This window comes from Chiloscyllium punctatum, chromosome 11 (assembly GCF_047496795.1).
Source record: "Chiloscyllium punctatum isolate Juve2018m chromosome 11, sChiPun1.3, whole genome shotgun sequence".
Lineage (NCBI taxonomy): Eukaryota > Metazoa > Chordata > Chondrichthyes > Orectolobiformes > Hemiscylliidae > Chiloscyllium > Chiloscyllium punctatum.
The window spans coordinates 97,479,826-97,496,028 of NC_092749.1; the positions used below are offsets into that span (position 1 = coordinate 97,479,826).

At 42.9% G+C, this 16,203-nt stretch overlaps 1 protein-coding gene across 2 annotated transcripts in view; it reads left to right on the forward strand.

Moving 5' to 3' along the window:
* akap12b (A kinase (PRKA) anchor protein 12b) overlaps nucleotides 1-16,203 on the forward strand; it is a 93,924-nt gene that overhangs the window by 41,915 nt on the left and 35,806 nt on the right. For both annotated transcript variants that reach the window (XM_072581341.1, XM_072581342.1), the window contains exon 2: nucleotides 2,699-2,813. In XM_072581341.1, coding sequence (XP_072437442.1) covers nucleotides 2,699-2,813 — 115 coding nt within the window. The remainder of the gene's footprint in view (nucleotides 1-2,698; nucleotides 2,814-16,203) is intronic.

Here is a 16,203-nt window from a genome sequence, read left to right on the forward strand (position 1 = left end):
ACAGCGTAGCACTTCCCTGCAGAACTGCACAGAGGTATTGGCCTGAGTTTGTGCTCAACTTGAGTGAGACTTGAATGTAGCATAGCCTTTGGACCAAAACTGAGGTGGAATTATTGGACTGAATGGCTGAGTCCTGAACGCCTGATTTGATTTCCACCTCTGCACATAATTCATGGTTTATGTCTTCATACTTTCTATTTTATACTGGCTTTCAATCTTTTGTACTTTGGCAATTGATGTTGAACTGTGGTTTTTCATCCCTCGTCACCACCCTTCCCAGTGCAGATTTAATGGGCTGAATGGCCTCTTTCTGCACTGAGGGATTTAGTCATTCTATGTCTGACCCTTATTGATTCCAGACCCACTCATCGGCTCTTCTGAAGTGTCTCAGCAAGCCATTCCGTATCCTCTGAATGGACAATAAATTCAGACCTTACCAGCATGTCATCCACATTCCGGGAATCAATAGGAACAAGATAATATACTGCTTAGCTATTTATCCCGTCTTCCCTGCAAATGGTTTCTGCCTTGAGAGATTTGTTGTCCGTCTGTCTTGATTTTTATCAAATAAAAACTGATATTTAGCAGCTATTTGTCACACACCAGCGGAGTAGATGAGATGCGCTGGGTGCCTTTTGAGGCACATTGCAATATGCAAATCTTATCAATAATCAGGAGTCTGAATGTCTGTGGATCCTTGCATTTAAAAGGGAATTTTTTTCTGCTTGTTGATTCAGGCTCTCAAAGGTCCAGTGGCCCCTAAGGGATTTACCAGCTCCCTATCTTAAACCCACCTAAACAATGGGTGTTGCTACACTCTGCTGATTATATGTCCTTATGCTCAGACTGGCTGGAAGATCTAGCCTCCATCTTCCAGTAGTTACTTGTAAGTCTTTGGTGTTCTCCCTACAAAGGGGTTTCTGTTAATGGTAACGCAGAGAATCTCTCACCCCCTTCTACAAAGAACGATCTGGTTGCAAGAATTAAAGCAGCAGGCTGAATAAAAACCAAAATGAATGAGAGAAGTACAAGGTTACTGAAGTAAACATGAGATTTTCTGCTTGGAGAGAAAAAATGGGCCATGTTAGAATCTATCTTGTGCCTGTGGTTAAATAAAACTCCATCTGAATCTGGTTGAGATGTTTGTATCTAGTGGCAGTCAGTTGAAGATGTAAATTTAGCAGGAGCACATCAATCAGGGAGAGTTTGTGTAATCCCAGCTATGTTAGTTTGATTGTTTAATGGTGTCTGTACTGGCCGTTGTTCCAGTTTGCTTTCTGAAATTTTGCTCCGAGCAACCTGGGTTTCTTCAGTTTGCCATAGTTCTCCAGAGTGTAAAATCCGAAGTGTGGAAGGATATGTTTTGACCTGTGTGTGTGTGTGCTTTCTGAAAGAGCTATCCAACTAATTGCAGTCCCTGGAAGGACAACAGGAACATGGGCCATTCAGCCCATTAAACCTGCTTGACCATTAATTAGGATCATGGTCAATCTGTATGTCAATTCCATTTGCTCACCTTGATTTATTATTGTCACATGTACTTAAGTATGGCTCCACTGCCGTTCATGTGGAAAATGCCTTTCCCAATTCCATTCTTTAGTCTAATGTTAAGATCTGATTTGCTCACATGTTTTAAAAATAACAAATTTAAAATGCTTTATTCACATCAACCCACTGTAAATTTCTTTACTTCAGGCAATGGAACCCAAGGTTATTCGGTTTTTTAACTCTTCAACTCCAATAGCATTTTCATCCCGATACCTTTAATTCCAAATCAATCTCATATTTCCCTTTTTTTGGTATTTGAATTTGCATCTGACACCATTTTGTTTTGAGGCAGCCATCCAAAGTCTCATTAGCTGTTACAATCTTTTTTTTTGTAAATTCTTCTCCTCTTTTGCTAATTATCTTGAATCTGTGTCCTCTAGTTTTCAGTCTCCTGACTGTGAAAACTATTTCTCCTCACTTTATTTCATTGAAAGCTCTCATTGGAATATCACATTCCCTGCATTCAGACTTGAGCAGAGATGGGTGTGACAGAACCAGAGCATCTTGGAATGTAGAATGTGTCACTTGAGTGTGTTTATGTCCTTCAAAAGATTCACTGTTTCTCTTCAGAAACATGAGCAACATGTCAACAGGAAGAGCATATCTGCTCCCTATAGCCTGTCTCTCTGTCCTGATAATCTTGTGCATAGATAAACTACTCTCTCTACCCCTGTCTGAAACTGTAGGATCCCTTAGCTGAGAGGGGCAAATTATAAGCCTTGAGGTTTATGTAGAGTCCCTACAATGCAAATAGAGGACATTTGGCCCATCGAGTCTGCATCAATCCTCTGAAGAGCATCCCATTTCCACCCCCCCCCCCCCAATAACCATGTATTTACCATAATTACCATAACCATGTAGCCTGCACGTCCCTGAATGCTCTGGGTCAATTTAGAATGGCCAGTCCACTTCAGGTGAGGGCCTAGTCTTGGATATTATTCTGACCTGCTTTAGGTGACAGAGTAACCTGAGTGAGCACTCTTTTCCTGATGATTCTATTGTTTGCTGTTTTGTATAAGATCATCCCTACCCTTTCCAGTAACCAGCCCAGCTCTGAGGGATGTGAAACTTTGGGTGAATGTAGTGTATGTCATTGTTAAAGTGTAAAACTAAAATGAATCCACCCTCACTCACTTCCCTGTTTCAACAGCCTGCTCAGGAGAATGGCCAGATTTCCGGAATCCATAGTAAATCAGAAGATAAAGAGCCGCTCGATGGAAAAGTGGGGCATCTCAGTGGGGTCCAGGAGGAAGCCGTTCATAAAGGTGAGTGAATGAGACTTTTTTTTTCCCTAAAAGGGGTTGAGGGGAAAGCAATGTCAGAGTCGTAGAGCATGGAAATAGACCCTTCAGTCCGATCAGTTCACGCTGATCATTTTCCCAAACTAAACTTGTCTGACTTGTCTGCATTTGGCCCATATCCCTCCAACCTTTCCTATTCATGTACTTATCCAAATGCTTTTTACATGTTGTTACGGTACCTGCATCTGCCACTTCCTCTGGTGGTTCATTCCACACACGAATCACCCTCTGTGTAAAATTGCCCTTCGTGTCCATTTTTAAACTTCTTTCCTCTCACTTGAAAGATATGCTCCCAGGCAATTGGAGGCAGCTCTGCTGTGGTGGGTGTGACCTTTTGCCACTGAGTCCGGAGGTAAAATTGGCCCAGACTGGATGAAGATTGCCTCTTGTTTCACCACTGTAAGAGTTGGATGTATCTGAAAACAAAACTAAAGGGACAGAATCAATTCAGTCCCCAGTGAGCACGTGCCAACAAAAACACACTGCCAACTTGTTAGTTTTAATGACTGGATTACTATTTACTGATGAGTCAGTGTGAAAATGGTGGAGGATGAGATTGGTCTTTTTACTTGGACCAGAGGCATTTTGAAAAGTCGGTGTAAAGTCAGCTTTACTCTGCATCAACTTGCTGGATTTAACCTGGGATTGAGATGCCGGAAATAGATAGATATCATTGTCATAATACTTTCCTTCCTTATGTGCAATTTGAGTAAGAAAGAGTGTTAAGACTTGGGTGGGGGGAGTGGGGAGAAACCTGTTTCAATGGTGATTTTGGAAGCTTCAAAATTCCTTGTCTTGACATTTTGGGAAACTGCTTACGTGGGTTATTATTTTCAAAAGGAATTGAACTGCTTTTTGTACTTGTAAATCCATGCAAGTTGAGACTGCTTTGAAGTTTATGGTATCATGGAATGCGGCTCTTAGAGTCGTAGACTCATACTGCACAGAAACCGACTCTTTGGTCCATAGGCTCACCACCCTCTGCATGAAAAAGTTGCCCCTTAGGTCCCTTTTTAAATCTTTCCTCTCACCTTCAACCTATGCATTCCAGAGTCATGGAGATGTACAGCACGGCCACAGGCCCTTCGGTCCAACTCATCCATGCTGACCAGATATTCCAACCCAATCTAGTCCCACCTGCCCCATATCCCTCCAAACGCTTCCTGTTCATATACCCATCCAGATGCCTTTTTAAATGTTGCAATTGTACCAGCCTCCACCACTTCATCTGGCAGCTCATTCCATACACGTACCACCCTTTGCATGGAAAAAGTTGCCCCATAGGTCTCTCTTATCTTTCCCCCCTCACGCTAAACCTATGCCCTCTAGTTCTGGACTCCCCCACCCCAGGGAAAAGACTGTCTATTTATCCTATCCTTGGCCTTCATGATTTTATAAATGTCTATAAAGGTCACCCCTCAGCCTCTGATGTTCCAGGGAAAACAGCCCTAGCCTATTCAACTTCTCTATAGCTCAAATACTCCAACCCTGACAGCATCTTTTGTAAATCTTTTTTTTTGAACCCTTTCAGGTTTCACAACATCTTTTCGAAAGGAAGGAGATCAGAATTGCATGCAATATTCCAAATGTGGCCTAACCAATGTCCTGTACAGCCGCAATGTGACCTCCCCAAACCCTGTATTCAATACTCTGACCAGTAAAGGAAAGCATACCAAATGCGGCTCCACTCGGAGCTATGAACCTGCACTCCAAGGTCTCTTTGTTCATCAACACTCCCCAGGACCTTACCATTAAGTGTAGAAGTCCAGCTAAGATTTGCTTTCCCAAAATGCAGCATCTTGCATTTATCTAAATTAGACTCCATCTGCCACTTCTCAGCCTATTATCCCATTATAATCTGAGGTAACCTTCGTTGTCCACTACACCTCCAATTTTGGTGTAATCTGCAAACTTACTAACTATACCTGTTCTGCTCACATCCGAATCATTTACAGGGGAACCTTGAATATCCAAATGAGATGGGCAGCCCCACATCTTCTCTCTCCTCCTATTCCTGCCCTCACTAGCTCGTAGCATCGGGAGTAATCCAGATATTGCTACTCTCGAGGACCTCCTTTTTTAAATTCCTGCCTAACTCTTTGTAATCTCCCTTCAGCATCTCAACCTTTTCCCATCCTATGATGGTTCCAATGTGTACAATGACCACAAGCTGGTCCCCCTCCCCCTTGAGAACATACTGCACTCTCTCTGAGACATCCTTGATCCTGGCACCAGGGAAGCAACACCCCATTCTGAGTTTTCACTGCTGGCCACAGAAACATCTGTCTGTACCTCGGACTAGACAGTTCCCCAACACAATCGATCGCTTGGAACCCGACGTACCCCTCATACATTAGAGCCAGTCTCAATACCAGAAACTTGGCTGTTCATGCTAAGTTCCCCTGAGAATCCATCACCCCCTACATTTTCCAAAACAGCATACTTGTTTGAAATGGGGATAGGCACAGAAGACTCCTGTACTACCTGCCTACCTCTTACCTTTCCTGGAGTTACACTCAGAGGAGTTATCTGTGACTCCCCCTCCCCCCACCTTCCTATGACTGACATCCCCTTGCTCTTGTAAATTCCTCATTGCCTCTAACTGTGTCTCCATCCAATCCATTTGATCTGATAGGATTCACAACCAACAGCATTTATTGCAGATATAATCCTAAGTAACCCGTAAACTCTCCTCAAACTCCCACATCTGACCAGAAGAGCATATCACTGTACGAAGGGCCATTTTTTGCTTCTTTCAATCTGTGGACCCAGAAAATAGCACTGTCTTATTCCTCTACAAAACACTGCTCCAGGTTAAATTAATACTTATGGCTTCTATTTTAAGTTTAATCAAGAGACCTATCTCAATAAAACAAAAAATCAACAAAGAACCCACTTTACTCACTACTGCAGATTTACTGTAAGACCACGCTTAAATATGCACTTATCTGTTTTCTGTGCTGGGGACTGCTCCCATGGCAGGGTTGTCAAAAGATCCGTGTGAAGGTCACGTTAATTTCCCAGACACACTGCGATACCACCGGAGAAAATGAATTCAAACAGTAAAGCAATAAGTGCTAATGGATCTAGTTAGCGAATGAGGTTTTTCTCTCGCTCTCTCTCTCCTCCCCCCCCCCCCCTCGCCTCCACTCTCACCTTCGCCTATCTCTCTCTCCCTCATCTCTCCCCCCTACCATCTTCCCTCTCGGTCTGCATCTCTCTCTCTCTCTCCTCTCTCCTCTCTCTCTCTCCCTCCTCTCTCTCTCTCTCTCCCTCTCCTCCCCTCTGTCTCTCCTGCACCGACCTCCCCACATGCTTTCTTTGTCTGTTCTTCTCCTTTTAAAAGTGCTGTTGTTTTAATTTTTTTTCTCTCCAAAGTTCCAAAACAATGGAACAGCATATAAAGCAGTAATTGCTGCTCCTGGAATTCAAGGGAATCTCCTCCACAGCACCTAAAATACCTCAAAAAAGGAGCAGCTGTTACAGCGAGAAAATTTTCCCGTTCTCCATCTTGGATTACCCAGAATCTAGATCTGTCCACTGAAATCAACTTGCCATTCTTTTATTGAAGTTGTTTCCTTTTGTTGTACTGAAACCTGTGCTCGTGATAATCTCTAGAGTTGTATTTGTTATGGACCAGGCCAGAACCCCACCCCTCCCCCAAAAAAACATTTCAGGGAAGTAGCCCAAACCCTATCTTTGCTTGATGTTTGAAGCAGGTATAGAGCAGAGATTCCAGGAGGGATACTGCTGGCCCAATCACTTGGTTTCAAACAAAACAATTTATTTACGCAATTATTGAATGCAACACCAAGAAGAACAGAATACAGAATAACTTAACCTGTCTGAAAACCCAACACCCAATCCCAACTTAATAATGCTGTTCCAAATTACTGCAACAATTTCCATTAAACACCCCTTGGCAAAAAAGATCAAATCAAACACTCGGCCTTTGTAGGAGACAGATGGTAGAGGGTCTCGGCATGGAACACCTTCTATGTAGCTGTTTCTTGGACCAGCGGCCTCACTGCCTGCTTTCAGGGAACAGCCAGACTGCTAAAACCAAACTAAATTAGAAAAACTGAGCTGGGGGAACTGGCCACTCCTCTTTCATTGAACAAATGTATTTTTCTAAAAGCTTGTAAGCTTTTTACCTGAGGGGAGTATCTGTTAACTATAATCAAACTGACCCCAGAACCCTTCAAACCTAGACTTTTCTGAATTGCTGCTTTTATGACCTCTGGGGAGGAAAAATGCCAAGGATAGCATAAAGTTGTTAAAGGAGCACTGTTGTCACATCTCCATTCTTGTTTTTTAAAAAAAACCCATCAATATCCAAAGATGGCTTCACTTTAAAACCCCTTAATTTTAAATTGTTAGTACACTACAACACACATGCGTTAAGTTGAAATAATCATGCAAACATGCACTATCACATATTTTGTCTATTTTCGTCCCAACACCAAATGCCTCTGTTTCTCATTCATGTCTCGGCAATGTGTCGGCAATCACGATTTCTTGTCCTGCCACATGCACAATTGTCAAATTGAATGGCTGTAACAACAAGCTTCATCTAAACAGTCTGGCATTTTTGTCCTTCGATTTCTCAACAAACTTCAATGGGTTACAATCAGTGTATATGATTGTCTCCAATACATCACTGGTAACATAACTGAAATGTTGTAACACCCAGCACCAAGCTCAAAGTCTCCCCCTCAACTATCAAATATTTCTAATGAATGTTCAACTTCCTGGAGAAATATCCAATCTGTCTTTCTATGGTTCTCGTCTTCCTGTCAGAGCTCAGTACTGACACCCATATCACTAACTTCAATAGCCCCTTGAATAGCTTTGTGTAATTAGGTGTGGTTAATACTGGGACAGTGGTTAACACAGCTTTCAGGCTGTCGAATGCCTTCAGACAGTCCGCTGTCCCACTGAAACTACTTGCCATTCTTTAGCAATTCAGTGAGGGGAGCAGCCACACTGCTAAAATTTGGTATGAATTTTTCAATAAAATCTACTCAATCCCAGGAATTGTGGTACTGTTCTTTTTGTCAATTGGTATGGGAAAATCCCTGGTTACGTTTTTGTTTTTGTATCCTGTGGGGCCATTTGTCCATGTGCAATAACAGCCCCGGAAGATGACTTGGGTTTTAGCAAGTTCACTCTCTTTTTTTAGCCAGGTTTATCACCAAGCCTGCCTTCCGAAGTCGATAGAACAAGTCTGATAAATGTTGCAATTGTTCTTTCCATGTGTGATGAAAAAATCACCAGGTCATCAATATATATGACACAATAGGGTAATCCAGCAGTGGCTTTATTGGTTAGTCTCTGAAATGTGGCTGGCATGTTTTTCATGCCAAATGGCATGACTTTAAACTGATACAGTCCATTTGGTGTGATGAAAACAAATTGTCTTTGCTCCTTTGGTCAAAGGCATCTGCCAGTATCCTCTGGGCAAGTTCAACTTAGAAATAAGTTGCATGTCCCACTTTTTCAACACAGTCTTCCAAACGTGGAATCAGATTTGCATCAGTCTTTGTACCTGCATTGATTTTGCAACAGTCCAAACAACCATTGGGTACCATCTGGTTTTGGCAGCATTACATTGGGTGAGCTCCAGTCACTGTAACTCACTTCGATTATGTCATCCTGGAGCATGTGTTCAATCTCTTTTTGAGCCTGTACCAACTTTAGAGTTATGCCTATAAGAATGTTGCTTAATTGGAACAGCATCTCCTGAATCTACATCATGCATAACTAGGGTAGTACTTCCCAGCCTATTTCTACACCTCTCCCCATGTGACAGTAATAACTCTTTCTTTCAGGTCATTTCAATTTTCCTTTGGAAGGTAACTCAACAATTTATCCCAATTTTTGACAACTTCCTCATTGTCTAATTTATTGAGGAATGTCCAATTCCAAATCCTCTGAACTTGGTTCTTCCTGCTGTGTTGTCACTTTTATAGCAGTCTTCTCTGGCTTTCCTTCCCTGTCAAAATATCTTTTGAGCATACTCACATGACAGTCTGAGATTTCTTTCTGTCTGGAGTCCTTATCAAATAATTCATCTCATGCAATTTCCTTTCAACTTGATAAGGTCCACTAAACCTTGCTTTTAAAGGTTCACTTAACGTTGGAAGTAACACTAATACCTTATCCCTCATCACAAAATTGCAAGTTTTTGATTTTTTTTAAATCTGCCTGTTGTTTAATTGTATGCTGTGATACTTAAGTGCTGTCTAGCCAACTTTCCCGTTCTACTTAAATCATTCCCTAAAGGTTTGACACATGGTCCAAATATGTGGTCTCTGAATTCTGATTTACCAATTTCTCCTTAATCAATTTTAACAGTCCCCTCACTTCATGCCCAAAATCTAATTCACTTGGACTGAATTTGGTCAATTTATTTAGTACATCTCTGATCACAAAGTACAAATGGAATTCCCCTATCCCAATCAGCTGGATAGTCTTGGCAAGAAGCCTTCAACGTGGTCTTTAATGAATGTTGCTACCTTTCTAGATGGTATGCAGGAAATTTGAATTGCCTTATTCCTAAGCTGTCCATAACTTGAATGATTTGGAGATGCATGTGTTGGACTGGGGTGTACAAAGTTTAAAAATCACACCACCAGGTTTAATTAGAAGCACACTAGCTTTTGGAGCATCGCTCCTTCACAAATTGCCTGATGCAGGAGCGACACTCCAAAAGCTAGAGTGCTTCCAATTAAACTTGTTGGACTATAACCTGGTGTTGTGATTTTTAACTTGAATAATTTTGTGGCGTGTGACCCTTGATCTGATTCTATCTCTGTGGGTAGTCCATATCTGGTGAAACATTTGAGGAATTCCCCTACGATCCTTTTAGCTGTGATATTGCGTAATGGAACGGCCTTTGGAAGTCTAGTGGACGCATCCATTATTGTTTAAAAATGCCTTCCTGAAGAAGGGCTTATGCCCGAAACGTCGATTCTCCTTCTCCTTTGATGCTGCCTGACCTGCTGCGCTTTTCCAGCAACACATTTTTAAGCTATGATCTCCAGCATTTGCAGTCCTCACTTTCTCCTACATCCATTATTGTTAACAAATACTGATTCCCACTTTTTGTTGAGGGAGGGGGTCTTACGCAATCAATCAAGACTGTTTCCTTTCTGTTGCTCTTTCCTTTCCTTTTGCCTCTCACTCGAGCTGTTTCATTTTCACGTGAACTTTAGCCAACTTCAAAGATTCTACTGGTGTTTCTGGCAAACTTTAAATGCTGAACTATTGCAGTAATTATCTCTCCTTTCCTCATGGAAGGAGGCAGCTCCAACCCCAGCTTCTCAGCTAATTCCAGCAGCTTGGCCTTAATCACCTTTTATAAAATCCCCAAGGTTACTACTTCTATCCCCAGAAAACTCTTGTTGACTGAAGCAAGCACTGATTTTAAACCAACTGAATTTAACACCTGGAACAAAAGACACTAAGACCTACAACTCGCTGCCTATGAGCCCAGGAACCCTAATCCCAAATCGGAACTATAGGACAAATCCTAGCCAAGCCCCCAATCTGTTTTATGGACCAGGCCAGACCCCCCTCAAAACACTTCCAGAAAGTAGCCCAGACCCTAACTTTGTTTTTAAGCCGGTGTATAGTGGATATTCCAAGTGATGTAGCTGACCCAACCACTGAATTTTAAACAAAACAGAATTTATTTACACAATTATCTGATGAAACACAAACCAAAGAGAACAGAAAACAGAATAACTTGACCTATCTGAAAACCCAGTAGACTATCCCAATTTCATGATGCTGTTCCAAATTCCTGCAACAATCCCTGTAAATGCCCTCTTGGCAAAAAAGTAACATCAAACACCAGGTCTTACAGGAGACTGAGATGGCCGAAAGATTCAGCATGGAACACCTTCCATGTAGCTGTTTCTTGGTGTTGTGGAGTTTTTAACCTAATTGCTTCTAGCGTCTATTGCACTTCCCATTCATGGATTCAGTGATTTCTCTTCACACGTCTTTGTGCATATTGTCAAGAAAGTCACCCTCCATTCATAAAATATCTCTTTCCGACCTCCTCCCACCTTCTCTTGCTGACTTATTTTGGGAAAGTTAAAATATTTTCCATGATCATTCTAGGCCCTTCACTCATTTGTTTAGAGATTCCTTCCTTTTGAGTGGACTACCTGCAGACTAGCCTATCAGTCCACATGACAATAAAGGAAAGCAGCTTCTGAACTGCCTGCTTTCAGTGAACAGCCTGACTAAACCAAACCAGAGAAAAGCTGAGCTGGGAGAACTGGCTGTTCCTCTTTCATTGTACAAGTGTTTTTTTTAACTTGAAGACCTTTTGCCTGAGACAGTATCTGTTAGCTGTAGTCAAACTGGCCCCAAATACCTAGACCTTTTGGAATTGCTGCTTTTGTGACCTTTTGGGGAGGGGGAGGAAAAAAGCCAAGGACAGCATAACATTGTTAACGAAGCAGCATCGTCAAATATTACAGCCAGGCAGGATGCTGTAACCAGTCAGGAAACGCCATTAGGTTTGGCTTTGACTGGGTAGAGCATTAGATTTTAATGAAAGTCACCAGCATTCATCAGTTGTAGCCAGCACAACCGACACCATTGTTTCAGCTACTAATCAGTGGGTCCCAATCCTGTGAAATGAGCATAGGATTTAGGTGATTTGTTCTTGAGCCTGACTGTGCCTGTGCAGAAGATTTCTTCAACTCAGTTGCTAAGTGAATATGTCACAAAGTCTTTATTGTAAGTGTTGAATTTTTAATTTGGCTCTTACTGCTTCTGAGTTAGAAGGTAATGGATTTAAGTACCACTCTGGAGACTTGAGTATGAAATTCAGGTTGACGTTGCAGAACAAGAACGGAGTGTTCCTTTCTTCAGATGGTATGTTATTACCAAAGTGAGACAGATTTGCAATATTAATTCTTCAACCAGTAATACAAGAAGATGACCTCATTGAATCTAATTGTCCTTTTTAGGAGTTTGCTATGCACAAACTGGTTGATGCATTTCCTTCAGTTGGAGCATGGAGATTTGGACCCAAGGCATAGATATTATGTTCCCATGTCATTGTCTAGTTAAACCTGAGCGATTCTTTCCTTTTATTGTCATCTGGACTGATAGGCTAGTCTGCAGGTAGTCCACTCATAAAGGAAGGAATCTGTAAACAAATGAGTGAAAGGCCTAGAATAACCATGGAAGATTTTTTAACTTTCCCAAAATAAGTCAGCAAGAGAAGGTGGGAGGGGGGTCGGAAAGAGGTGTTTTATGAAAGGAGGGTGACTTTCTTGACAATATGCACAAAGACGTGTGAAGAGAAATCACTAAATCCACAAATGGGAAGTGCAATAGACGCTAGAAGCAATTAGGTTAAAAACCCCACAACACCAGGTTATGGTCCAACAGTCCAAATAAACCTGTTGGCTATAACCTGTGATCTATGATTTCTAACTTTGTCCAACTCACTCCAACACCAGCACCTCCACATCAGAAGCAATTAAAGTGAACATGTTGGCAATAATAACTGTAACAAAAAAGATTTCTGGTCAGATCATGTCAATTTGAGTACAGGCCATTTTGCTAAAACATGCATTTCATTAACGCAAATTCACTGTAATGGGATTGATGAATTGGGGACACTATTTCGAAAGTGTGAACCTTTAAAACGCGTTGGCTGTAACGCTATTGCATCACCAACACTCTAAGCACTGTTTTGAAAGTGAGATTTTTCAATAACACGGGGTTGCATAAGAACGCAACCATCACGTTGAGAATATCTGCACCTATCCATCACTCTCATTGACAATATCCCCACTGTAGTGGGCCAACAGTGTTCTTGGCCACCTGCTTTCCTTTTACATTACTGTAAAATCTCTTATTGATTTGGGTATCTCTGGCAAGCTTTTGGTTTCATAATCCTTTTTCTAAAAACTCCTAAAATGGGACAGTGGATTGCTGGGGCATTTAAGGAGTTGAGAGACAGAATTATTTTATTGGTTATTGGGAGCAGATAAGAGTTGAGGATGAGGTGAGATCAGCCATGATTGTATTAAATGGTGGTGTGAGCTTGGACCTGAATTGCCTACTCCTGCTACATGTTCTTATGCTGTTATAACAGGATAACTAAGAGATTTTTCAAGAGAAATATTGAGTTTCAGAAAAATGTAATGGATGAACCAAGACCCATGGATAAAATCTAAGCATTAAGGAAGGAAATAGAGACAGAAATTAGAAAAGTTTTAACAACGGAAATTAAATCAGTTGAATATTTATTGCGAGGTGGTGAACGTAAATAACAAAAGAAAATTCAAACTGGACAGAATCATTAAAAGTCACCAGATTAAACTCTTGAATGCTGATGGAAATTCAGAAAGATTGAGTTATTTTGCCTGTTTCCACCAAGAGGGACTTCACAGGAGGGACAAATGTGATATTATAAAGAAATATCAATTGAGTGAAAGAAAGGAGAAGTGGTGATTGACAAACTAATCAAACTGAAGAAAGGATGAAAGCCCTTGTTTGTGCATAATAAAATATGTATAAAGATAACTTGAAAATGGAGTAGTGCAGAGAATTAACAAGACAGCTGGTGGAATAGGGAGATGGAATAGGTTCAAGGAATCATAGGTGAATATTGGTCATGTGGACTGATGGAATCTTCACTTAAAGATGTAAGAAAACATATCAAGAACCTATAAAGACCAGGGTAGTCAGTGGATTTCTAAACTAGATTTTGTTAACTACAAAAAAAGCTAAAGCACAATGCAGCTAGACACTATATTTGGATTTCAAAAGTCCTTCAGTAATGTTCTTCATAGAAAATTAATGAGTCCATGACAAGTAGCAGAATACATAGTACACGGGCTACAAAATAGTTGATAAGCGTTGAATGTCTGGATTGGCAAAATATTTATGTTGGAATCAGTTTGCCCTTCATTTCAAAACATGACAATGTCATGACAGTATGTTAAAAGCATGGAAGACTGTCTACAAGTCAAAATTAATCACCTTTTGGAACAGCAAGTAATTGGTAAATGTGTTCTAATACAGTAAAATATTCCAATGAGCAAAAGGCACAGAAGAATAATGGAAGCTTTTAATTTCCTAGCTCCCAGTCTTGCTGTATTTTCACCATCCCACCAGACATTCCCCCTCCCTGAGGATGAAAGATCAGTCCTCAGCAGAGGCCTCACCTTCATCCCCCTACGCTCCTGGACTAACGAATTCAACACACAGCAAGACGTCAAACAACAGAATCATTAAAAGTCACCAGATTAAACTCTTGAATGCTGATTGAAATTCAGAAAGATTGAGTTATTTTGCCTCTGTTTCCACCAAGAGGGACTTAACATGAGGGACAAATGTGATATTATAAAGAAATAACAATTGAGTGCGCCTCCGCGCCTACTTCTTCAACCAGGACGACCCCTTCTCCCACCTCCAACACACCCCATCCACCTGGACACCCGTGCTGGCTTCTTACCTGCCCGCGATCTCTTCATAGCCAACTGCTGCCGCGACATTGACCGCCTCAACCTATCCACCCCTCTCTCCCACTCCAACCTCTCACCCTCGCAATGTGCAGCCCTCCGCTCCAACCCCAACCTCACCGTCAAATCGGCAGACAAGGGAGGCGTGGTGGTAGTTTGGCGCACCGATCTTTATATTGTTGAGGCTAAACGCCACCTCCTACTGCCCCCTTGACCATGACCCCACCTCCTGCTGCCCCCTTCACCATGACCCCACCTCCCACCACCCCCTTCACCATGACCCCACCTCCCACCACCAAACCATCTCCCAGACCATCCATAACCTCATCACCTCAGGGGGTCTCCTCTCCCACCCACCACTTCCAACCTCATAGTCCCACAACCCCGACTGCCCCGACCGAACCATTGTCTCAGCCTGCTCCTGCCCCACCAAACTAATTTCTGCTTACCTTGACACGGTCCTGTGCCCCTTAGTCCAAGAACTCCCCACCTACGTTTGGGACACCACCCACGCCCTCGCACCACCTCCATGATTTTCGCTTCTCCGGCCCCAACACATGTTATTTTTACCATGGACATCCAGTCCCTATACACCTCCATCCCCCATCATGAAGGCCTCAAAGCCCTCCGCTTCTTCCTTTCCCGCCGAACCAACCAGTACCCTTCCACTGACACCCTCCTTCGACTGACTGAACTGGTCCTCACTCTGAACAACTTCTCTTTCCAATCTCCCACTTCCTCCAAACCAAAGGAATAGCTGTGGGCACCCGCATGGGCCCTAGCTATGCCTGCTTCTTCGTAAGATATGTGGAACAGTCCATCTTCCGCAGCTACACTGGCACCACCACCTTTTTCCTCCGCTACATCGGTGATTGTATCAGCGCTGCATCGTGCTCCCACGAGGAGATTGAACAGTTCATCCACTTTACTAACACCTTTCACCCTGACCTCAAATTCACCTGGACCCTCTCAGCCTCCTCCCTCCCCTTCCTAGACCTTTCCATTTTTATCTCTGACAACCGACTCAACACAGATGTTTACTATAAACCGGCTGACTCCCACAGCTACTTAGATTACATCTCCTCCCACCCTGCCCCCTGTAAAAACACCATCCGATATTCCCAATTCCTTCGCCTTCGCCACATCTGCTCCCAGGAGGACCAATTCCAATACCGAACAACCCAGATGACCTCCTTCTTCAAAGACCTCAATTTCCCCTCCGACATGGTTGACGATACTCTCCACCACATCTCCTACACTTCCCGCTCCTCCGCCCTTGGACCCCGCCCCTCCAATCGCCACCAGGACAGAACCCCACTGGTCCTCACCTACCACCCCACCAACCTCCAGATACGTCGTATCATCCTTTGTCATTTCCGCACCTCCAAACAGACCCCACCACCAAGGATTATATTTTCCTCCCCACCCCTATCAGCGTTCTGGAAAGACAACTCCCTCGTCCGATCCACAACCCCCACCAACCCAACCTCCACTCCCGGCACCTTCCCCTGCAACTGCAAGAAATGCAAAACTTGCGCCCACACCTCTTCCCTCCAAGGCCCCAAGGGATCCTTCCATATCAGTCAGAAATTCACCTGCACCTCCCCACACACCATTTACTGTATCCGCTGCACCCGATATGGCCTCCTATACATTGGGGAGACAGGCCGCCTACTTGTGGAACGTTTCAGAGGACACCTCTGGGACACCCGCACCAACCAACCCAACTGCCCTGTGGCTGAACACTTTAACTCCCCCTCCCACTCTGCCAAGGACATGCAGGTCCTTGGCTGCCTCCATCGCCAGACCATGGCAACATGACGCCTGGAGGAAGAGCGCCTCATCTTCCACCT